Genomic DNA, 23911 nt, shown 5'->3' with positions numbered 1-23911 from the left:
TTGGAGTTTCAGCTTCAGCATCAGTCCTTCCAATGAATTCCTTTAGGATGATTTCCTTTAGGATGGACTGGTTGGATCTCCTTGCAGTCCAAGGGATTCTCAAGAGTTTTCTCCAACACTGTAGTTCAAAACCATTAATTCATTAAACCATTTAATTAACTCAGCTTTGTTTATAGTCCACCCCTCATATCCATACATGACCACTGGAAAAACCGTAGCTTTAACTAGCTGGACCTTTGTCAGCAAAGTAATGTCTCTGCTTTTTAATATGCTGTCTAAGATTCTCATAACTTTTCTTCCAAAGAGTAAGGGTCTTTTAATTTCATGGCTGCAATCACCATCTGCAGTGATTTTGGAGCCCAGAAAAATAAAGTCAGCCACTGTTTCCACTGTTTCCCTATCTATTTCCCATGAAGTGATTGGACCAGATGCCATGATCTTAGTTTTCTGAATGTTGAGCTTTAAGCCAACTTTTTCACTCTCCTCTTTCATTTTCATCAAGAGGCTCTTTAGTTCTTCTTCACTTTCTGCCATAAGTGTGGTGTCATCTGCATATCTGAGGTTATTGATATTTCTCCCGGCAATCTTGATCCCAGTTGTGTTTCTTCCAGTCTGGTGTTTCTCATGCTGTGCTCTGCATAGAAATTAAATAAGCAGGGTGACAATATACAGCCTTGATGTACTCCTTTCCCTACTTGGAACCAGTCTGTTGTTCCATGTCCAGTTCTAACTGTTGCTTCCTGACCTGCATACAGATTTCTCAGGAGGCAGGTCGAGTGGTCTGGTATTCTCATCTTTTTCAGAATTTTCCACAGTTTATTGTGATCCACACAGTCAAAATCTTTGGCCTAGTCAATAAAGCAGAAGTAGATGCTTTTCTGGAACTATTTTGCTTTTTCAATGATTCAGTGGATGTTGGCTTTTGATCTCTGGTTCCTCTGCCTTTTCTAAACCCAGCTTGAAAATCTGGAAGTTCATGGTTCATGTACTGCTGAAGCCTGGGTTGGAGAATTTTGGGCATTACTTTGCTAGTGTGTGAGATGAGTGCAGTTGTGCAGTAGTTTGAGCATTCCGTCAATAAAAAAGAAGAAAGAGAACCTAACTGCCCCATGGATCTTTCCTTATGTGAATTTGATCATTATTCCTTTTCATCTTTCCCCCTGGTTTTATTGAGATGTAATGGACATATAGCATTGAATTAGTTTAAGATGTACAAGATAGTGGTCTGCTCTGGGTCTGTATCATTTTATCTTGTTCAACTCTACCTTGACATTCCAGTGTAGATTTATTGGTCCACTGATTAAAAACAGATGAATACTTTTTATCCTTCATTTCCCAGGATGGGGCCTCTTGAAACAAGGAAAATTGTAGATTACAGAATTAACTGGCATACTTAGAAAAGAAAGAAAGAAGTGTTTATTGTGCCTGGGAGCCAGGATGGAACCAAAGAAGCCCAAGGAAGTGGTAAAATAAGGCACACTTGGTGCAGAACATGTTAGAATGGTGAAACCAAGGTTTAACTAAGCATCTGTGAGTAGAATGCAGGGGTAAACAAGTGGAGGATTTACTCTTGTGATGGAGATTGGCTACTAGATTGAGCAGACTAAAATTTCAGTAATGATTGGTTACTTAAATACAACTTAGTCATTGACATTTTGTCTTCTCCTTTGCTCCACAGAGTGAAATTATCTCTCACTGGGGATTCCCTAGTGAGGAACACTTTGTTGTGACAGCAGATGGGTATATTCTTTGCCTTAACCGAATTCCCCATGGGAGGAAAAACCGTTCCGACAAAGGTATGGGTATTTTCATTGTTGAGATAGGAAAGTTCTGAAAATTTAATTGCATTGCTGGAATTTGGCTGGTTTTTATATCAGTCGCAAGTTCAGATTTAACATGAAAACATTGAAATGGGATTGTCTTTTAGATCAAAGTACTCAACATATTACATTGATGCAAGATATATAAAAACACTTCTTTTAAAGAAGCAAGGACAAGAATCATCTAATTTCATTTTCACTTAAAGATTCAAAGGTCAGGTTTGTTTGAGAATATGCTAAATATCTCATTGTTATAAGGAAGCATTTTATTTAATAGAGTGATTTGAACATTAATTAGATAGCTCTTGCTATTTGAAAATTGCTTAGTTTTTTGAGTAGGTAATGTCACATAATTCAAAAATTGAAGAGAATGAAAAGCTACACAGTAAAATACCTCCCTCCTATTTCATTCTTTACCGCCCCAGTTTTTTTATGTATCCTTCCAAAATTTCTTTATTTTAACTTTATGTCTAAAAAAGTCTCTTTAGAAACAAACATAAATTATTATTTTCCCTGCTTGCCTTTTAATTTAGAATGTGGCATATAATGCACATTTTTGTTTCTTGAATTTTTTTGTTTAATGTTTTGAGTATTTTTCATATAGTAAAAGGTACTTTATCATTCATGTCTACCAATACATAGTTTTCCACTGTATAACTGTCATGATTTATTTAGCAAGTGTTCTCTTAGTGGCATTTGGACTATTTCTACTCTTCTATTAACAAGTACTGCTGCTGTAAATAACCTTGTTTATGTGCAAGTTTATTTATAAGATACAGTTTCAGAAATAGAATTTTGGGGTCAGAGGATATGTGGATTTGTGATTTTGATGTGTGTGTGTTAGCCACTCAGTCATGTCTGACTCTTTGTGACTCCATGGACTATAGCTCTCAGGGCTCTGTCCATGGAATTCTCCAGGCAAGAAAACTGGAGTGGGTTGCTATTCCCTTCTCCAGGGGATCTTCCCGACCCAGGGATCAAATCCAAGTCTCCTTGCATTGGCAGGCAGACTCTTTACCATCAGAACCACCAGGGAAGACCCAGATATTGTTAAATTACTTTCCATGTGGTCTTGTTCTGGTAACTACACTTATTAGGAATACTTGAAAGTTCTTATAGCTTTGGCTTAAAATATATGCATGTTTTTCCTCTGTCTCATAACTCAAGCAAAACTGTGGTTTCCAGTGCAGATTGAAGAATTTCTAGATAGACTTCTTGAAATCACTGAACAGACATCAGAATAAGGATCTGATCCTTAGTTAATTGTCTCTCTAGATACAGATTTTTTTTTTTAACACTTTTTGTTTTTAGAAACTTTCCTTAGGCTACTAAGGTGAGATTAAGGTAAATGGATAACTGTGTCTTCTTCAAAATTTTATGTGAGTAGAAAATTTTTATTCAAAGTGAATTTAAAAGCCCTCTGTGTTAACTGAGCTTTATATCATTGTCTATTTTTCTCTTAATAAAATCTGATTTATCTATGTTTTTCTCCCATGAATTCTAGCCATACTGAGTCTTTTGATGATATTAACTGGTGAAGACAGCCAGTGCTCTTTTTGAAATTTAATTTCTGACTCTTGAGAGTTTTATGATTTTAGATCCTCCTAAATGTATGTTACAAAATGGAAAATGAGTTACAACAAGGGCTTCTGTTTTTCTTCTGCTCAAGACACACAAAACATTTCAGAGTGAACATATGATCTTGATTTCCTTCCTCTTTTTTACGTTTAAAGTGAACCTTGTATACAGATTTCAGATTCAATATAAAGAAAGATATGTATTGATACTGTTTCTCTTAAAAGTGGCTAGTTGACTAATATAATTAGTAATGTGAGCCATTGTTAAAAGATACAGGAAACCTCAGTGAATAGAAAATGGGCCTCCTTTTTCCATATCCACCTCCAGGCTTTTCTCTCCTATAGCAATTAAAGCAAATAGTGCCGGGTGCCTTCCTGTGGTATTTATCTCAGCCCCTGCAGGTGAAATTGCTGTACCCTGGAAGAGGTCAGTTTTCATTCCAATCCCAAAAAAGGCAACGACAAAGAATGCTCAAACTACCGCACAATTGCACTCATCTCACGTGCTAGCAAAGTAATGCTGAAAATTCTCCAAGCCAGGCTTCAGCAATACGTGAACCGTGAATGTCTTGATGTTCAAGCTGGTTTTAGAAAAGGCAGAGGAACCAGAGATCAAATTGCCAACATCTGCTGGATCATGGAAAAAGCAAGAGAGTTCCAGAAAAACATCTATTTCTGCTTTCTTGACTATGCCAAAGCCTTTGACTGTGTGGGTCACAATAAACTTTTGAAAGAGATGGGAATACCAGACTACCTAACCTGCCTCTTGAGAAATCTGTATGCAGGCCAGGAAGCAACAATTAGAACTGGACATGGAACAACAGACTGGTTCCAAATAGGAAAAGGAGTACGTCAAGGCTGTATATTGTCACCCTGCTTATTTAACTTCTATGCAGATTACATCATGAGAAACGCTGGACTGGAAGAAACACAAGCTGGAATCAAGATTGCCGGGAGAAATATCAATAACCTCAGATATGCAGATGACACCACCCTTATGGCAGAAAGTGAAGAGGAACTAAAAAGCCTCTTGATGAAAGTGAAAGTGGAGAGTGAAAAAGTTGGCTTTAAAGCTCAACATCCAGAAAATGAAGATCATGGCATGTGGTTCCATCACTTCATGGGAAATAGATGGGAAACAGTAGAAACAGCGTCAGACTTTATTTTTTTGGGCTCCAAAATCACTGCAGATGGTGACTGCAGCCATGAAATTAAAAGACGCTTACTTCTTGGAAGGAAAGTTATGACCAACCTAGATAGCATATTAAAAAGCAGAGGCATTATTTTGTCAACAAAGGTCCATCTAGTCAAGGCTATGGTTTTTCCAGTGGTCATGTATGGACGTGAGAGTTGGACTGTGAAGAAAGCTGGGCACTGAAGAATTGATACTTTTGAACTGTGGTGTTGGAGAAGACTCTTGAGAGTCCCTTGGACTGCAAGGAGATCCAACCAGTCCATTCTGAAGGAGATCAGCCCTGGGATTTCTTTGGAAGGAATGATGCTAAAGCTGAAGCTCCAGTACTTTGGCCACCTGATGCGAAGAGTTGACTCATTGGAAAAGACTCTGATGCTGGGAGGGATTGGGGGCAGGAGAAGAAGGGGACGACTGAGGATGAGATGGCTGGATGGCATCACTGACTGGATGGACGCAAGTCTGAGTGAACTCCGGGAGTTGGTGATGGACAGGGAGGCCTGGCGTGCTGTGATTCTTGGGGTCGCAGAGTCGGACACGACTGAGCTGAACTGAACTGAGGAAGTGAGCATCCTTCTTGATCTGCTCTCAGGTGATAGGAAGGAGAGACGGGGGAATTCTGTCTGCCCATAAGTACTTTTGTGCTTTCACCTCTGTAGGTCTTGGGTTCTTCATTTTTAAAAACAGTCGACTGCCTGAGATGATCTCAGAGTTCCCTATCAGTCTTTATTTCTCCCTAGTTGTATGGGTTAGATTTCTTTTCTTTCTTTCTTTTTGGCAGGGGTATGTGGATTGGGGCAGTGGCTATCTTTGGTCTTCAGAATGGGGAACAGATTGAAGGCACTCTAAGTTTGGTCATAGCATCAAGTCCCCGCCCTTTTCCTCTGCTCTGCAGAGGCCTCCCTGTAGAGAATCAGTGATGTGTGTGTAACACCTTCTGTGAGCTAAGCTCAGAGACAAGTCTGGAAGCACGCTATGAAGGTGTCAGTTATCTAAAGGAGTTTGTGATTCTCCTCGGAACTGCACAGGTCCTTCTCTGATGGTTTGTGTCTCCTTGGTCCACAGCCGAGCATGGAGCTGAGGTTCTGCCCTGCCCTTCACTCTTGTCCTGGGGCAGTGTGGTCAGCGGGGCTGGTCTGGCTTATTTAAGCCAGATAGACAGACAGAATACATAAAATCCTTCACACCCAACTTGGAAGCTGGCTCATCCCTGCCGCTTCCTCTCCTGTTAATAACACCCTCATTGTCCTAATGCCCAGGACCAGAAACTGCACAGTCACTCTTGACTCCCATCCTCCAGGAGCTGACAAGTCCTCTCTAGGCTCCCACGTTACATGGCTTTCATTTAGCCTTTTCCTCTCTGCCAGGCCACCACCCTACCTTATGCTCTTGTGACTGCTTACCTGGCCATCTGGAATAAACTCAGAATCTGAGAGAGAGAAAGAATTTCAAAACAAGAATAGGGTATTCATTCTGCTTATCTTTTAAGAGATTAATGCTCTTAATGCATAAGAAAATAATGCCATATATCTGTACTATTTATAAGTCATTACATGATCCTTTAAAACATAATTCATTTATCAAGAATGAAGTGAAGCTGTTCTTCCTACTCTTCTTTTTTTAAAAAATAATTTTTTAAAAATTTCTTTTTGACCATCCAGGCTCTTTGTTGCTGTGTTTCTCTGACTGTGATGAGCAGGGGCTACTCTCTACTTGTGGTTTGAAAGCTTCTCATTGCAGGGGCTTGTGGGCCTCCCTCATAGCTCAGTTGGTAAAGGATCTGCCTGCAAGGCAGGAGACCCTGGAGAAGGGATAGGCTACCTACTCCAGTATTCTTGGGCTTCCCTTGTGGCTCAGCTGGTAAAGAATCTGCCGGTAATGTGGGAGACATGGGTTCGATCCCTGGGTGGGGAAGATCCCTTGGAGAAAGGAAAGGCTACCCACTCCAGTATTCTGGCCTGGAGAATTCCATGGACCTGTATGGTGTCACAAAGAGTCAGACATGACTGAGTGACCCTCACTTTCACTTTCACTTTTTTTCTGAGCACAGGCTCAGGGGGGCAGGCTTCGGTATTTGTGGCAAGTGGGCTCAGTAATGGCTATGGTTTTTCCACCGGTCATGTATGGATGTGAGAGTTGGACTGTGAAGAAAGCTGAGCGCTGAAGAATTGATGCTTTTGAACTGTGGTGTTGGAGAAGACTCCTGAGAGTCCCTTGGACTGCGAGGAGATCCACCCAGTCCATTCTAAAGGAGATCAGCCCTGGGTGTTCTTTGGAAGGAATGATGCTGAAGCTGAAACTCCAGTACTTTGGCCACCTCATGCGAAGGGTTGACTCATTGGAAAAGACTCAGATGCTGGGAGGGATTGGGGGCAGGAGGAAAAGGGGACGACAGAGGATGAGATGGCTGGATGGCATCACCAACTTGATGGATGTGAGTTTGAGTGAACTCTGGGAGTTGGTGAGGGACAGGGAGGCTTGGCGTGCTGCGATTCATGGGGTCGAGGAGAGTTGGACATGACTGAGCGACTGAACTGAACTGAACTGGGCTCAGTAGTTGGGGCTTGAGGTCTCAGTAGTGGTGTCCCACAGGCTTAGTTTCTCTGCCTGCCGAATGTGGGATAGTCCCTGATCAGAGATTGAACCTGTTGCGTTGACATGCAGATTCTCTACCGCTGAGCCACCAGGGAAGCCCCTGCCCTTCTTAGTGTAGTTTATTTTTTTCCTCAGTTTTTGTGTTCTGTTGTGATGCTACAACCTTACCCCTGGGTTCAGGGATGCTAACAACCCTTCTGTAGATGGTTGCAAAGTTGGAGTTTCTGTGAGGGGCCTAGGGTTGTGCTATGCTGCGCTTAGTCCCTCAGTCGTGTCTGACTGTTTGCAACCTCATGGACTGTGGCCCGCCAGGCTCCTCTGTCCATGGAGATTCTCCAGGCAAGAATTCTGGAGTGGGTTGCCATGCCCTCCTCCAGGGGATTTTCCCAACTCAGGGATCGAACCCAGGTCTCCAGCATTGCAGGCAAATTCTTGACTGTCTGAGCCACCAGGGAAGCCCAAGAATACTGGAGTGGGTAGCCTGTCCCTTCTTCATCTTGCCAATGTCGCCCCCATTATTTATTTATAGATACCACATTCCTTGTGGAACCTTAGTTAAAGCTGCGTGGTGAGCGGCTTTCAATCCTGTCTCAGTGGCGCCTCCGCTTTTATGTAGAGCCTCACTTGGGGATCATCAAAAGATTTTTATCACAGGCCTTGGCTGCATCACTCCTCTACCATGTCGACTGCTTTCCTTTCTACCAGCCTCCTTGTTCTCATCCATCTCATGTAGTTCTGCAGGATTAAGCTTCTTAGAGCCCAAGTATAATTATATGATACTGCCATTGAACAGTCTTCATGAATCTAATAACTAAAGATAACACCATTCTTAAGGTTGTGTACTGGCTGACGTCTGTACTGTTCACCCTCATTTTGTATAGCAGTGGAGTTGTGAAGTTCGCCTTGGGTATGTGCAGAGAACTTCATGAATCCCCAGGTTAGTGATTACAGTCACAGGATAGGATGTCTATGGTGTCTTCTTCTGTAGAATGGGATAGACCACCTCTTTCATCTGGTTTATGAGGAGTGCTTGAGAACCGTTGATCTTTACCCATCGTCTAAGAAACATTTGTCTTTTCTCATTGGCACAGATTTAAATTGGCACCATAGCCAAACTGCAAATGGCATCGTTGAAGTTGTATCAGTTTATAAGTACTAAAGAGCCACTGTTTCACACTCTCAAATCAAAACGAGCTATTCCCCTTTTGCTAATTTCTCTCTGGGCCTCACCTGGTGACTCAACCCATTGGAATGGTGATCACTGTGCCTACCCTCTTCATTTCTACACATCCGTAAAAACACTTTTTCCCCCACCCTTGCAGCCCCACCCGGCTTAACTGTCCACTCTGCCTGGTTGCTTGAGCAGGAAGGAAACCACTTCCTCTGAACTCCCAAACGTTTTGCGGGTAAACCCCTCGATGCTGCGGGGTTGACTTAGGTGTGCGCCTCTCTCCACCCCGCCCCCCAGCTCCTCCCACAGCCGTGTCTGAAGGAGGAGGCTGCGTTTTCGTCACCTTTGTATTCTTCACAGCAACCAGCATGGCCCTATTGTCTGTGTGGCTGGCCTCATTCAGAGCTGTATCTGGCAGTCATCAGAACTGGGATTCTGAGGGAGATGAAGGCAGCAGATCCTCTCTCAAGTAAAGTAAAATAGACAGTTGTGCCCACACAGGTTTTATATTCAGATGCAGAGAGTTTATGGACCCAGTGGAGAATCCCCTGATTTAGACAATCATTTACGTGTCTAGTTAGACCTCTACTAATTAGGCGGCTTGAAATGTGTATTTAGAAATCTCTTGGAGACCAGTAGAGCATGTGTGGGCTGTTTCTCTGTGTTACACAACCTTCTCTCTCAAGTGTTGAGCTCCCCCCCTCCTTTACACTAATTCTGTAAGGGAATTGAAATTCAGAAATTCATCCTTCATAGGGAAGTGGTTATATTTTCATCTGCTGAGCCTTATTTCAGAAAGTCATGGGATGCTGGCACTGGAAGGATCTCAGAGTCCTGCCTGAACCAAGGATTTGGAGAGCTTGCATTTTTAACATAACTCCCTAGTGGATTCCAAGGTAAAATCCTAGTGTTTGGGAACCCAGGTTCTAGAGCAGCGTACCCTCATTTTACTGGGCAAGACAGTTAGGTTCAATGAGGGAAAGGAATTTGCTTTACATCAAAGGCTAGTGGCCCAGCCAGTCTGACTCCAGGTTCAGTATTCTTTGAGCTGGAGTGTGTGACTGTATGTATTTAATAAGCATAGAGCAAGTTGAATCTATGGGAGTTAAAATATTTATTTTATTTGGCTAAAACACAGAAATAAAGGCCTTGTCCCAAATAGGTAAAATAGCGACATGATCAGTGAGGCAGGCTTACTTCTTGCTTAACTGCGAAATAAACTAAACTAAAGCAGTCATCAGATAAAGCGCCAACAGTGGAACATTCATATCTGAAAAGCGGTTGTTCTACCGGCCCGATGAGTGAAGTGCATTCTGGAATGTAATTGTCTTTGTGAAGAAACGGGCTCTCTGAACTTTGCCTCGGCAAAACTCCTCAGGGGTTTGAACTTTGGAGTTATAATTAAAATTTTACAACCTGACTTTTGAGTTAGGTTTTGCAGGAAAAGGCCATCAGCTTGTGTTTTTGTTTTTGGTTTAAATTTTGATTATATGTTTTAGGATTCCAGCCAATTTCTGAGTTTTCTGTTCTTATATGTGACTCCTAAGGAAACCATTTCCAAAATGCAGTGCCCTACCAAGCTAAACAGAGGCCTTGATCAACTGGGATGCAATTCCTCCCCCCGGGGTGGCACTGGATAGACGTAGGACCAATAGTCAGTGCCTGGACCTATTGACTCTGGCTCTCTGAGCTCATGCCCTTGGACCTTGATGACACACTGTGTTCAGAGGGCTGTGTTCAGACCCTCTGCCTAACTTGAGTGCTGCAAGGCAGTGCCAGCTGCACAGCAGTTTCTTTCGTATTTGCAGACTGGGGCCGGGAGCAGAGAGTCAGAGTGGAGAGAGGAGACGCTTGGCTCAGCACCCCTCCTTCCCCTGTGCTCCCTGTCTTCCTCCTGTTTAACCTTAGGGTTTTATCAGGGAGGAATTCCCCAGCCACTCACACCCAGTCAGGCCTCTGGCTACACATTCTCATAGCTTTCTGTGTGTTTCCCTCACAGCAGTTAAGACAGTTAAGACAATAAATAATGGTATGTTATGTGGGTGATGATGCTTGTAATCTCCGGCTTCCCTACGGGACTGTGAGCTCTCGGAGGGCCCAGACCTTTTCTGATTCCTTGATAATCTCTCCAGTCCAGGGCTTCAGTTTGCTTGCTAGTGCAGTCCTGGTCCTTCCGGGGCCTGGGTTGACCAAAGCATCTACGCTTTATGATGACCGCAGCGGGGTAGGATCCTCCTGAGCTCGGAGGCACGGCACCTCTGTTTAAAGGCAGACTGTGGTAACAGAGAAGGGCATGGGAAGCAGAAAGGCAGTTTGGCATGGAGATAATGGGCACTTTAATGTCACATGATCACACAGTTCCCAGCTCCACCATATATATACTCATTGTGTCTGCATCCTGGGGCTAATTATTTATTTTTTTCTATGCCTCAGAGACCCCATCTATAACACGGGAAGAGTAACATAACTGGTCTAGCGCCATCGTGGGTACGAAGTAAGCTCTAATTAAGGCTGTGCCCTGGAAAGTGCACATGGTGTATCTCTGTGTGTGTGTGAATTTGTTGTTGTTCAGTTGCTAAGTTGTGTCTGACTGTTTGCCACCTCATGGACTGTAGCATGCCAGGCTTCCCTGTCCTCCACTATCTTCTGGAGTTTGCTCAAATTCATGTTCATTGAGTTGGTGATGCTGTCTAACCATCTCATCCTCTGTCACCCTTTTCTCCTCCTGCCTTCAGTCATTCCCACCATCAGGGTCTTTTCTAATGAGTTGGCTCATCGCTTCAGGTGGCCAAAGTATTGGCGCTCTGGCTACAGTCCTTCCAGTTAATATTCAGGGTTGATTTCATTTAGGCTTGACCAGTTTGATCTCCTTGCAGTCCAAAAGAATATCAAGAGTCTTCTCCAGCACCACAGTTCAAAAGCATCATTTCTTCAGAGCTCAGCCTTCTTTATGTTTCAGCTGTCACACCCATATGTGACTACTGGGAAATCTGTAGCTTTGATATGCACTCTTGTTTTTTTTTTTTTTCTTTCCTTTCCTTTCTTCATTCCTTCACTATTGCATTTATTTATCAAATTTACTGGCAGTGAGCACCACATGGCAGACTCAGCATCAGGTGCCACAGATGCTGCAGCGAATGAGACAGAATGGTTGCTGCCTTCTTGTTGCTTAGCAATCATCGTGACCATGGCTACTGTTGGGGAGAGAGGCGCCTGGAGGACGGGGTGTTTTTCTTCCCTGCTCTGTGATCCCAGCACTGTTGTGTTCCTTCCTGCTGAGGGTCATGACCTTTCTAGCAGAGTGACTGTGAAATGTGAGTGCAGTGATCTGGACTTCCCTAGTGGCTCAGACTTTAAAGAATCTGCCTGTAATGCAGGAGACCTGGGTTCAGTCTTTGGGTTGGGAAGATCCCCTGGAGGAGGGAATGGGAACCCACTCCAGTATTGTTGCCTGGAAAACCCCATGGACAGAGGAGCCTGGCAGGCTGCATTCCATGGGATTGCAGAGAATCCTGATCTGAGAATGCCGGCTGTGTAACTCTGCACAGATAACTTAGCTACACTGTACCTCAGAGTCCTTATCTGAAAAATGAGGGTAAAAGCTAATACCCAACTATTTCCTTAAATTCCTATTGCTGCTGTAACAAACCACCACAAACTTAGTGGCTTAAAATAGCACAGATTTTTTTATCTTACTGTTCTGTAGGTCACAAGTCCTATGATCAAGGTAGGGCTGGAGGCACTTGGGAAGATCCCTTTTCTTGCCTTTTCCAGCTTCTGGAAGCTACCCACCGTACCTGCCCCATTCTCTATCCTCAAAGCGAGTAGCATTTTCCAGTTTCTCTCTCATTCTGACCCTCTTAGAGGGACCCTTGTGGTTACCTTGGGCCTACTGGATAACCTAGAATGATACCCCATCTTGAGATTCTTAATCACATCTGCAAAGTTCCTTTTGCCATATGAGGTAACATGTTCACAGGTTCCAGGAATTAGGAATGGGTTTCCCCAGTGGCTCAGTGGTAAAGAATCCACTTGCCAATTAAGGAGATGTGGGTTTGATCCCTGGGTTGGGAAGATCCCCGGGAGAAGGAAATGGAAACCCATTCTAATATTTTTGCCTAGAAAATCCCATGGACAGAGGAGCCTGGCCGACTGTGGTCCATGGGATTTCAAAAGAGTCAGACACAACTTAACGACTAAACAATACAATATCTTTGGTGGGCCACTGTTTAGCCTACTGCCCAACTCAGCAAGATGTGTGGTTTCTTATCTGAGTCGGTGCATGTCGGGTGTTTAGCGTGGTGCCTGACACAGTCAACACTTAGTGTGCTCTTGCTGTGACTGAGATTATGTTACTGTGTCTAAAGAATGCCTGCTCACGTTGTCTTTCTTCACAGAGCTGTTCTAATAATAATTTACAGTAGTACATTTATTATTATTATTGTGAGTCACTATTATTTATCAACCACTGTGTCATCCCCCACTTTAGATAAGAACATCTATATTCCAGAGAGATTGAGTAAATCCTATAGGGTTTCATACCCAGTAAGAACCAAAGTCTGGTTCATGCCAGTGTCCTGATCTTTGTGATCTGCTCCTCCGCCTCCTCCTTTCGGTTCTTCACTGGACCTCAGCTGAGTTCTCACAGCGTTTTCCAGTGTGGTGGAGGCCCATCCGGACACTGCCCTGTTAGAGAAGGCCGGTGCCTTGGGAGGTGGGAGGAACTTCCGTAGGCACCCAGTCATCTTCCTCTTGTGAGGCTGTGGGCTCAGCAGATTCATTTTTGAAGCCTGAGTAATCCCTTCCGGGCTCCCACCCCTGTTTGGCCCTATCAGGGCTGTCACGGGACTGTATCTCTTTGCTGGCTCTGTGCTGACTACGTAGGCGACTGATAAAGTCACTCACCCTCTCTGGGCTAAAGGTGCCCGTAGGCCTTTTCTTCAGCCTGCAGCCCTCGTAGAGCCAGTTTGGACAAACTCACAGTAGGGCTCTTCAGGAAAGACAGCCCTTGTCCTGTTGTGTTGGTCTGTTGCTCAGACAGACCAGGCTGCAGCTGCTGGCATGCGTGGACTAGGCTGGTCCTTGGGAGAATCGCCTGTGTACACAGGGGTGCACCGTAATAGCTAGCTGTGACTTCAGTCAGCTTCTCTCAGCAGGATGAAGAGAAATCTGAATAAAGTAATTCGCTGGAAGATGTGCATGACAGTAGGCTTAACCGTCCTAGAGAGAAACTTCTTTTTCCAAAGTGGAACATTGCGGTTCTGCCTCCCATGGTCTGTCTCCTCTGTCCATGCACTAGAGATTTCTTTCTTCAAATCACCTGGTCTGACTCCCTCCAGAATAACTTCCCTCATCTGCTTGTCATTGCCTGAGGGCCTCTGTGTGTTATAGAATGACTCTCTCTTGTTAGCCTTTTCCCATAGCAAAACAGTTTAAGAGCACAGACCCTGGCATTAGTTTATGTGGGTTCAAATCCCAGCTCTCCCACTTACTAACTCTGATCCAGTCTTGGACAAATGATTTGACTTCTCTTAGCCACAATTTCTTGTTCTGCTAAATGGAAATAGTACTCACTTCATAGGATTTTCATCACAGTGCCTTAGAACACAGAGGTGCACAATAATGGCTGGCTGTTACTTCAATCAGCTTCTCTCAGCAGGATGAAGAGAAATCTGATTAAAGTAATTCGCTGGAAGATGTGCATGACAGTAGGCTTAACCCTCCTAGAGAGAAACTTCTTTTTCCAGCAAATCCTTGGCTGGTGGCGGGTTGGGAGAGATGACATCGTGCCTTCCTTCCTCCCCCTGCCCCATCTCATGGGAGTCAGGTAGGAGCAGGTAGGAGAAGCTGGCAGACGGGTGGACAGGCCTGTCACAGTGCCCTTGTCTGTGCTGCTGCCATTTTGCATTCACTAAATGTCAGAGGGAAGGGACAAGCAGTTGAGCACCTATTTTCCATCCCAGGCCTGGATTTGTTAGTATTTTCTCTTTGTTGGTGGCCCATCATGTCTCCTGGAGTCACGGGCATGGGAAGCCCAGTGGGTTATATTCTCTGTGGCTTCTCCCTCAGAGGCCCCTTTCGTTCTGGGAGGAAGGGGAGCTGGCCCCACTTGCAAGGATGTACACCCCTGAAGGAAGTCCTTCATATCCCCTCTGTGCCCAGATCAGACAAGGCACCACACCCTGCCAGTGGTTCCCCAAGCCCCTGTGCATCAGAGCTTTTACAGTGCCCTCTGGGGTCCCTTCTGGGTGAGGCCCAGGACACAGTGTCAGGCCTCTGCAGATCCAGGCTGCCGAGCCCTTTGTGGGGAGTCTGTCTGTCACTTGAGATTTGTCTCAACTCTTCGTCTCCTGGCTGAGTGAAATTTGTCTTTCCTCTGAGTTTAACTGTGTGGTAGTCTAGCCCTTTCCACGATGGGCTGGAGAGGAATCATGTCTGTCTCCGTGACTAGAGTGAAGCTCCATGGAGAAGGGAGCCCTGCTTACGCACTTTCTTATCCCTGAATCTAGCTCAGTGACTGCCACAGAGTGCGTACTAGGACAGGTTTACAGAAAATGTAATGTGTGTTTTGAATCACTTGATTTTTTTTTTTTTTTTTTTTACCTCCAGTGCTTTGCGTATTATCCAGTGAAACTCTCAGTGAACATTCCTCAAATGACTGAATAGGACATAGCTGAGAAGCTTGAGGTTGTTGTCAGGCGGAGCCGTTTCTCAACCACGTGCCTCTCCGTGCCAGCCCCTTTCCTCCCCTGCTGGCATTTCCCAGGAGAGAGCCATGGGGTCTGCCCTCCCCTTTGCAGTTCTTGGCCCAGATCCTCCAGATTTGAAAACACCTGATTTTGAAACATCAGATTCACTCCTTTCTTCCTGTCTGGTTTCACCTTTTATGTCTGTGGTTCATTGAGCTTTTGGATCCGGCTTGCAGTGAGGGGTGGGGGAACCCTAAAAAACAAAAAGAGAATTAGAAAAAAACCTGAATTTGATCCGCTCCCATCCCCTATGACAGGTGTCTTAACAAGTCACTGAATTTTCTCTACCACCCTCTCCCCTGCTTAAAACAAGATATTCCCATTTGAATGCAGAGTTCCAAAGAATAGCAAGGAGAGATAAGAAAGCCTTCCTCAGCGATCAATGCAAAGAAATAGAGGAAAACAACAGAATGGGAAGGACCAGAGATCTCTTCAAGAAAATTAGAGATACCAAGGGAACATTTCATGCAAAGATGGGCTCGATAAAGGACAGAAATGGTCTGGACCTAACAGAAGCAGAAGCTGTTAAGAAGAGGTGGCAAGAATACACAGAACTGTAAAAAAAGATCTTCACAACCAAGATAATCACGATGGTGTGATCACTCACCTAGAGTCAGACATCCTGGAATGTGAAGTCAAGTGGGCCTTAGAAAGCATCACTATGAACAAAGCTAGTGGAGGTGATGGAATTCCAGTGGAGCTATTTCAAATCCTGAAAGATGATGCTGTGAAAGTGCTGCTCTCAATATGCCAGCAAATTTGGAAAACTCAGCAGTGGCCAAGGGACTGGAAAAGGTCAGTTTTCATTCCAATCCCAAAGAAAGGCAATGCCAAAGAATGCTCAGACTACTGCACAATTATGCTCATCTCACACAATGGTAAAGTAATGCTCAAAATTCTGCAAGCCAGGCTTCAGCAATATGTGAACCATGAACTTCTAGATGTTCAAGCTGGTTTTAGAAAAGGCAGAGGAACCAGAGATGAAATTGCCAACATCTGCTGGATCATGGAAAAAGCAAGAGAGTTCCAGAAAAACATCTATTTCTGCTTTATTGACTATGCCAAAGCCTTTGACTGTGTGGATCACAATAAACTGTGGGAAATTCTGAAAGAGATGGGAATACCAGACCACTCGACCTGCCTCTTGAGAAGCCTGTATGCAGGTCAGGAAGCAACAGTTAGAACTGGACATGGAACAACAGACTGGTTCGAAATAGGAAAAGGAGTACATCAAGGCTGTATATTGTTACCTTGCTTATTTAACTTATATGCAGAGCTCATCATGAGAAACGCTGGGCTGGATGAAGCACAAGCTGGAATCAGGATTTCTGGGAGAAATATCAATAACCTCAGATACGCAGATGACACCATCCTTATGGCAGAAAGTGAAGAGGAAGTAAAAAGCCTCTTGATGAAAGTGAAAGAGGAGAGTGAAAAAGTTGGCTTAAAGCTCAACATTCAGAAAACGAAGATCATGGCATTTGGTCCCATCACTTCACGGCAAATAGATGTGGAAACAGTGTCAGACTTTATTTTTTGGGGCTCCAAAATCACTGCAGATGGTGACTGCAGCCATGAAATTAAAAGACGCTTACTCCTTGGAAGGAAAGTTATGACCAACCTAGATAGCATATTAAAAAGCAGAGGCATTATTTTGTCAACAAAGGTCCATCTAGTCAAGGCTATGGTTTTTCCAGTGCTCATGTATGGATGTGAGAGTTGGACTGTGAAGAAAGCTGAGCCCTGAAGAATTGATACTTTTGAACTGTGGTGTTGGAGAAGACTCCTGAGAGTCCCTTGGACTGCAAGGAGATCCACCCAGTCCATTCTAAAGGAGATCAGTCCTGGGCATTCATTGGAAGGAATGATGCTGAAGCTGAAACTCCAGTACTTTGGCCACTTCATGTGAAGAGTTGACTCATTGGAAAAGACCCTGATGCTGGGGAGGGGTTGGGGGCAGGAGGAGAAGGGACAACAGAGGATGAGATGGCTGGATGGCATCACCGACTCGGTACACATGAGTTTGAGTGAATTCCGGGAGTTGGTGATGGACAGGGAGGCCTGGCGTGCTGCAGTTCATGGGGTCGCAAAGAGTGGGACATGACTGAGCGACTAAGTGAACTGAACTGCAATCCAGGCACTTGGATTGTTTCATTTTGAGACAATTTTCTGTGTTTCTTTTTCTGTTACACACAGCCTCTTTTTAACCATGGGTTGCAATAGAGGTTGTTTTAGGCAAGGCCAAGTCCATGGAAATTCAAACTGTGGGGTAAATACACCAGCGTAAATACAGGTAAATACAAACCAAAATAAGGTTTGGGAAACCCTTCCATGGATTGTAGAGCAAGGGGTCTGGGAATGTTTTAAGCCTCATCCAGGCATAAATGGCAGGTTCAGGGTTCAGTAGAGGTATTTGCAGATGTTGCTGAAAGCCCCTTAGCTGCCATAATTGGCCCCTTGGCCCACCGTGTGTGGTGGGCACATGCCTGAGTTGGCCGCCTGCACTTTCCTGGGCTTCACGTTCACCTCTTGCAAAAGCATCCGTGGCTCCTGGTTGCTTGTGGAAATCCAGAAGTTATTTACTGGTGGTGTTTAAAGAGTTTCCTGATACATCTTCAACTTGCCAACTCCCACGTTTCTCCTTTGAACCTTCTGGGGGTATAGGGAGGGAAGTATAGAGAGATTTCAGAGGCATTTGAAATAGTCCCTCAAGAAAAGGTAGGGAGCTGACTCCTGGTCCCCACAAACTGGCGCCTGCCTCCCCTTCCCGCTCAGTCCTAGCTGCCCCACCCTTTATGCTGTTCTCCCCTCCTCGGTTCTCCCACACCCACTGGAGCCCATCCTCCTTTCTCAAGACTCTGCCCTGCGAAGTTGGCTACTACGCAGCCTCAGGTTTTCTATTAAGTGTCTGAAGAGGCACAGGTTGGAACCAGCAGCTAGGAGTTTCGCTCCCTGTGTGCTAACCTCCTGCCTTCCCTTAACCCTCCCCAGCAGACACTGCCAAGCACAGACGCTCCTTCTGTTAGTGAGGACCAGCACCAGAACCTGTTGGAACAAGGCAATCCTGCCCCACTGGTCCCTAAGGTCTTTCCTTGGTCAACCTGACTTCCTGGTCTTTTAATGTCCAATCATCTTTCCCACGAGCTTCCGTGATAGCTCAGTTGGTAAAGAATCCGCCTGCAATGCAGGAGAGCCCAGTTCGATTCCCGGGTCGGGAAGATCCACTGGGGAAGCGACAGGCTACCCATTCTTGGGCTTCCCTTGTGGCTCAGCTGGTAAAGAATCTGCCTGCAATGTGGGAGACCTCGGTTTGATCCCTGGGTTGGGAAGATCCCTTGGGGAAGGAAAAGGCTACCCACTCTAGTATTCTGGCCTGGAGAATTCAATGGACTGTATAGTCTAAGGGGTCGCAAAGAGTCGGACACAACTGAGCAACTTTCACTTTCACCTTTCCCATGGCCCAGTCCCCAAACCGGAGAAGGCAATGGCACCCCACTCCAGTACTCTTGCCTGGAAGATCCCCTGGATGGAGGAGCCTGGTAGGCTGTGGTCCGTGGGGTCGCTAAGAGTCGGACACGACTGAGCAACTTTCACGTTCACCTTTCCCATGGCCCAGTCCCGAAACACCTTTGATGGGAGAGAAGTGTCTTCATGTGGCCAAGAAAAACAGCTCCCACGCTCTCTTCACACACTATGTACAGTACAGTTACCCCTGAATGGTAACACCACCTCGGTCTTTCGTTTCTGTTTCATTATTTGCTTTGTGATCTTTTGTGACTTATCTGGTTAGCATGATATCATGTCAGTTTTGAAGCTTTGTGCTGCTCACTCCTAAACATGATTGCCTTCCAGGTCCCAAGCCAGTGGTGTTCCTGCAGCATGGCTTGCTGGCAGACTCTAGTGACTGGGTCACAAACCTGCCCAACAACAGCCTGGGCTTCATCCTGGCAGATGCTGGTTTTGACGTGTGGATGGGGAACAGCAGGGGAAACACCTGGTCTCGGAAACACAAGACTCTTTCAGTTTCTCAGGATGAATTCTGGGCCTTCAGGTATCTTTTGAGTCGATTATGGCAAGGATCTATTTCCTTGGTACCCTTAGTGTAAATATTGGGGAGGCAAATAGATGGGGAATTCAAGATCATATGACAGGAAACCAATGGTTTATGGAAGGTTCTATACCTTAATCTTCTCCCTTCCTTCATAAACCTGTACTCCAAATATTAGGAATTTAATAAATAGCAGTAAGGTAAATTATAAATAAATGGTTACATTGAAGGATTAGATTCAATAGGGAGTTTTTAGTTATTTTGGCATTCCTGGTGGTGTGGGTTCTGCTGAGTAAATTGTGTCCCGTAACCTTCTCCTTTCCTTCATAAACATGTCCTCCCAATGTTTACTTTTCTTATTTCCAGAAGTCCTCTTCTCTCCCTTAATTCCAGCTGGACCAGTTAATGACTGCAGGATATTAGGCATGCACGTGGCATAAGCCCTCTGTGTCTGTAAAATGGGGATAATAAATACCTATCCTGCAAGGGCACTGGGGGCTTAACAGAGAAGATGCAAGCTGGAAAGAGACCGGCAGAGAGCCTGACACGTTGGGAGTGGTAACAGCACGCGTGCCCACGGGCCCAGGGCTGTGTCCCCATACCAGGCATTGGAGAAAGTCAGCACCAGGGACTCCTTCGGGCTTGCTGCCCATTTGTAATACCAGAACCTACCCAAGGCCGTAAAACACAAGAATGAGAGCTTTTTACCAAAGGCCTGTGCAGGAATATATTTGTTGTTACATTATTTGTAACAGCAAAAAGTTGGAAACTCCCAAATGCCCATCAGCAGTGATTGGGCGAATAAAGTGTGATGTATTCACACAGTCACCAACCGACAGGTATATGAGATGGCAGAGATGAAGTCTGATGCAGAAAGAGTCACACTGTTTGATCCCATTCATAGAAAATTTAAAAAATGGATCGCACTATGAAAAATGAGGAAAGCAGTTCTTTTCAGGAGGCATGGTTATCAAAGAAGCCCAGAGAGGCTTCTGCGACCCAGTAATGCTCAGTTTTCTGCACTCAGGGCTGGTGTGCCCAGCTGTGTTCAGCTTGTAATGACTCATCAGACCCACACGCTTGTTATTTGTATGCTGTTGTATTTGTATGCAATGTCTCCATGAAAGGTTTCCTTTTCTCGAATTACAGTTTTGATGAGATGGCAAATTATGACCTACCAGCTTCAGTTAACTTCATTCTGAATAAAACTGGCCAAGAACAACTGTATTATGTGGGTCATTCTCAAGGCACCACAATAGGTATGTATATAGTAAAAACGGAAGGTTGATAAAATGTCTTGTTACAGAATTTGTGTTTGCCCTTAAAAGTGAAATATTAAAAAATGTTAGTTCGATGGAGTTTTGTGTTTGTTTTTTAATGCCAAGCAGAAATAATGAAAATGGCAAAGAATTTTTGTAAAACTGAGTCTTCTCTGGAAATTCAGACTTAAACATAAATAGGCAAACATGCTGTATATGGCTCCCTTGATTGAAGGAATTAATGTAAGCCCCAGCCTATTACGGGGCTTCCCAGGTAGCTCTAGTGGTAAAGAATCTAGCTGCCAGTGCGGGAGAAACAGGAGGTAGAAAAGATGTGGGTTCAATCCCTGAGTCAGGAAGATCCCCTAGAGTAGGAAATGGCAACCCACTCCAGTATTCCTGCCTGGAAAATTCCACGACAGAGGAGCCTGGCAGGCTACAGTCCAGGGGCCCACCAAGAGTAGGACATGGCTGAGCACGTTCACACACGCATATTACATGTCTTCCTAGTTAAATACTGTGGGGATGTGAGAGGGTAGATAGACAACAAGAAGTTTTATAAATGTAGGAGCTTTTATAAAGAAAACAAGGAAATATGCTGATTTTAAAGCTAATTATAAGGATGTCATAATATGCTTTATGTACAGTTTTTAAAAGTCACAAGCATTTTTAATTTATGCTGATGATAAAAGTAGTATGTGGTCATTGTAACAGAAACAAAATTTAGCAAAGTTTCAAGAAAAAAAAAAGTTGCCCATAATTTGAGCAAACAAGTTCCCCTGAATAGGGACTAGAGACCTGGCTCATAATTGGTTTAATTTCCTCTTTAAGGGTAAGCTATGACTAATATCTTTGTGTTCCTATCACACTGTCTCCTTAGAATACTTTCCTAGAAGAAAACTATGATATGAAAGGTAAAAATGCTTTAAAGGTCTCCAGATATGTGGTCAAGTAGCCTTGCTCTCATTACTACCCCTCCACTCTTTGCCAGCTTGAGAGCCTTCAAGCAAAAAGTGACACGGATATAACTGCCCTTCTTATTAATGGACTTAGCCACTTTTTCATCCATATTCCTTCTTCCGTGACTTGTTTATTTGTGTCCTTTGCCCCACTGCTTTCAAAGTTGACATTCTGGGGCCAAGTTTAAGGCAAGAAGTGACCCAAGAGGAAGCTAAAAGATGTTTTAGAGCTAGAGGATTCTAAATGTCTAAGTTCCTTTTGAGTCCGTGGTGATTGCTTTGAATACCTTTGTACATCTTTCTTAGTGATGAAGGGATGGGGACCAGGGGTGGAGCTATTAGGAATACAGTCTTCAATCTCTGGCTTACATCATAAAGGAATGGGAAACATCTCCTGGTTCTAGCAACTTGGATTTCTTCCAGTGTATATCTAGATTGAAAATTGAAACAAGCGGTTAACAAGTGCTTGAGTTACTAATGTAATCAAACTCAGTGTGTGCACACGTAGGTGTTCTGTGTGTGCGTGTGTGCTCAGTCGTGTCCAAATCTTAGCAACCCTGTGGACTGTAAGCCCTCCAGGCTCCTCTGACCATGGAATTTTCCAGGCTAGGATACTGGAGTCGGTAGGTAGCCATTCTGTTCTCCAGGGGATCTTCCCAGCCCAGGGATCAAACCCGTGTCTCTGGAGTCTCTTGCGTTGGCAGGCAGATTCTTTACTACTGTGCCACCTGGGAAGCTAAATAAACATTCAGAGGCCCTCATTTCTAGAGTTTTGCTTCCTGGCATCACTTGCATAGATAATCAACAAGGACTTACTGTATAGCGCAGGGAACTATACTCAATATCTAGTGAAAGTGAAAGCCACTCAGTCATGTCCAACTCTTTGCGACCCCATGGGACCATACAGTCCAAGGAATTCTCCAGGCCAGAATACTGGAGTGGGTAGCCATTCCCTTCTCCAGGGTATCTTCCCAGCCCAGCGATCAAATCCAGGTGTCCCACATTGCAGGCAGATTCTTTACCAGCTGAGCCACCAGGGAAGCTCAAGGATACTGGAGTGGGCAGCCTATCCCTTCTCCAGCAGATCTTCCCAACCCAGGAATTGAACTGGGGTCTCCTGCATTTCAGGTTTCTTTACCAGCTGAGCTACCAGGGAAGCCCAATGTGGGAGACCTGGGTTTGGTCCCTGAGTTGGGAAGATCCCTGGAGATGGGATTGGCTATCCACTCCAGTATTCTGGCCTGGAGAATTCCATGGACTGTATAGTCTGTGAGGTCACAAAGGGTCGGGCACAACTGAACCTGAACGACTTTCACGATTATTTGCATCGTTCTCAAGTTGCCACTAGAGGGCAACATGCACACCCACTCTTGCCTTTTCAGAGGGAAGTCCTGGAAGATGGAATTCTGTTCTTTTCCTTTTGTTCTCACAGGTTTTATAGCGTTTTCACGGATCCCCGAGCTGGCCAAAAAGATTAAAATATTTTTTGCCCTGGCTCCTGTGGCTTCAACTGAGTTCATGACTAGTCCTCTACTTAAATTAGCACGAGTTCCAGAACTTTTTCTCAAGGTATTTGGACCCGCCCCACCCCCACTCCCTTCCTTCACAGATTTCCTTTGGTGCTGAAGAACTGGCCTTTAGTGGAAGAACGTGCCTTCCTCCCCGACCAATGGAGTAGCGGCTTTCCTTCTTTCCATGATTTTTCTTCCCTGCTTCACCCTACTTCCAGATCCTGGGGAGTCAGGGAAGGTATCCTTAACTCTACACTGGAGCCTCCTGTTCTCATGGTTAACACATCAATGAAACACCCCACCTGCTAAGAAAGAGCACAAGGAAGACCAGGAGAAAGGCAGCTTAAACCTCCTTGAAGTTGCCCTTTATTCCATAGGATGGGCCTGTGCGTAGAGGAATAGGCCTGTGCGTAGAGGAATAGGCAGGAGATGGGAGACGGGAGCTTCCACGTGCCTGACCTTGGCCATACTGATGGTGATCTAAAGACACAGTTACTATTATTTTTTATTATATGACCCCTACGCACGGGCTGATAATGTCATCAGAGATCAATGTGGGAAGCCCCCAAGCTATACTCAAGGAGGCAGTAATTTTTATGAGAAGTTGAGAACCAGCTGAGGCCAGAGGCCTATCTATATTCTGGACATGATAACACTTATACACACACACATTTGAAATCCCATACAGGAATATACACTTAATGTATACATATCTCTTGGCCATTTAAGAAATATGTTCATGGGACATACAGACCCTTTTCTGACCTCAGAATCCAAATTCTCTGTACCAGTGGTCAGACAGGCAGGTAAGATATGGGTGCCTCTAACCAGATTTATTTTAAATACCTTGGATAATAGAAGCTTTAGTTTTCATTATAAACAATTAGAGATTACAAAGTACCTTCAACTACCAAGGCTTCTCCTAGTACTTTCCTCATGGTTCTCAGTTTGGAGTCTTTTCCTATGGACCTTGTGGGTGAATTTGCATACCTGTATAGGTCCAGAGAGAAACATTTTTTGAACGTAGACA

General features: G+C 44.6%; 1 protein-coding gene across 6 annotated transcripts in view; it reads left to right on the top strand.

The window, feature by feature from the left end:
- LIPA (lipase A, lysosomal acid type) overlaps window positions 1-23911 on the top strand; it is a 42125-nt gene that overhangs the window by 4783 nt on the left and 13431 nt on the right. For all 6 annotated transcript variants that reach the window (XM_012102434.3, XM_042238442.1, NM_001126346.1 and 3 more), the window contains 4 exon segments: window positions 1679-1796; window positions 18957-19155; window positions 20302-20411; window positions 22803-22939. In XM_012102434.3, the coding sequence (XP_011957824.2) occupies window positions 1679-1796; window positions 18957-19155; window positions 20302-20411; window positions 22803-22939 (564 nt within the window).

This window comes from Ovis aries, chromosome 22, assembly GCF_016772045.2.
Source record: "Ovis aries strain OAR_USU_Benz2616 breed Rambouillet chromosome 22, ARS-UI_Ramb_v3.0, whole genome shotgun sequence".
Lineage (NCBI taxonomy): Eukaryota > Metazoa > Chordata > Mammalia > Artiodactyla > Bovidae > Ovis > Ovis aries.
The sequence above is the reverse complement of the archived record's forward strand: the minus strand, read 5'-3'. Positions and strand labels throughout refer to the sequence as shown.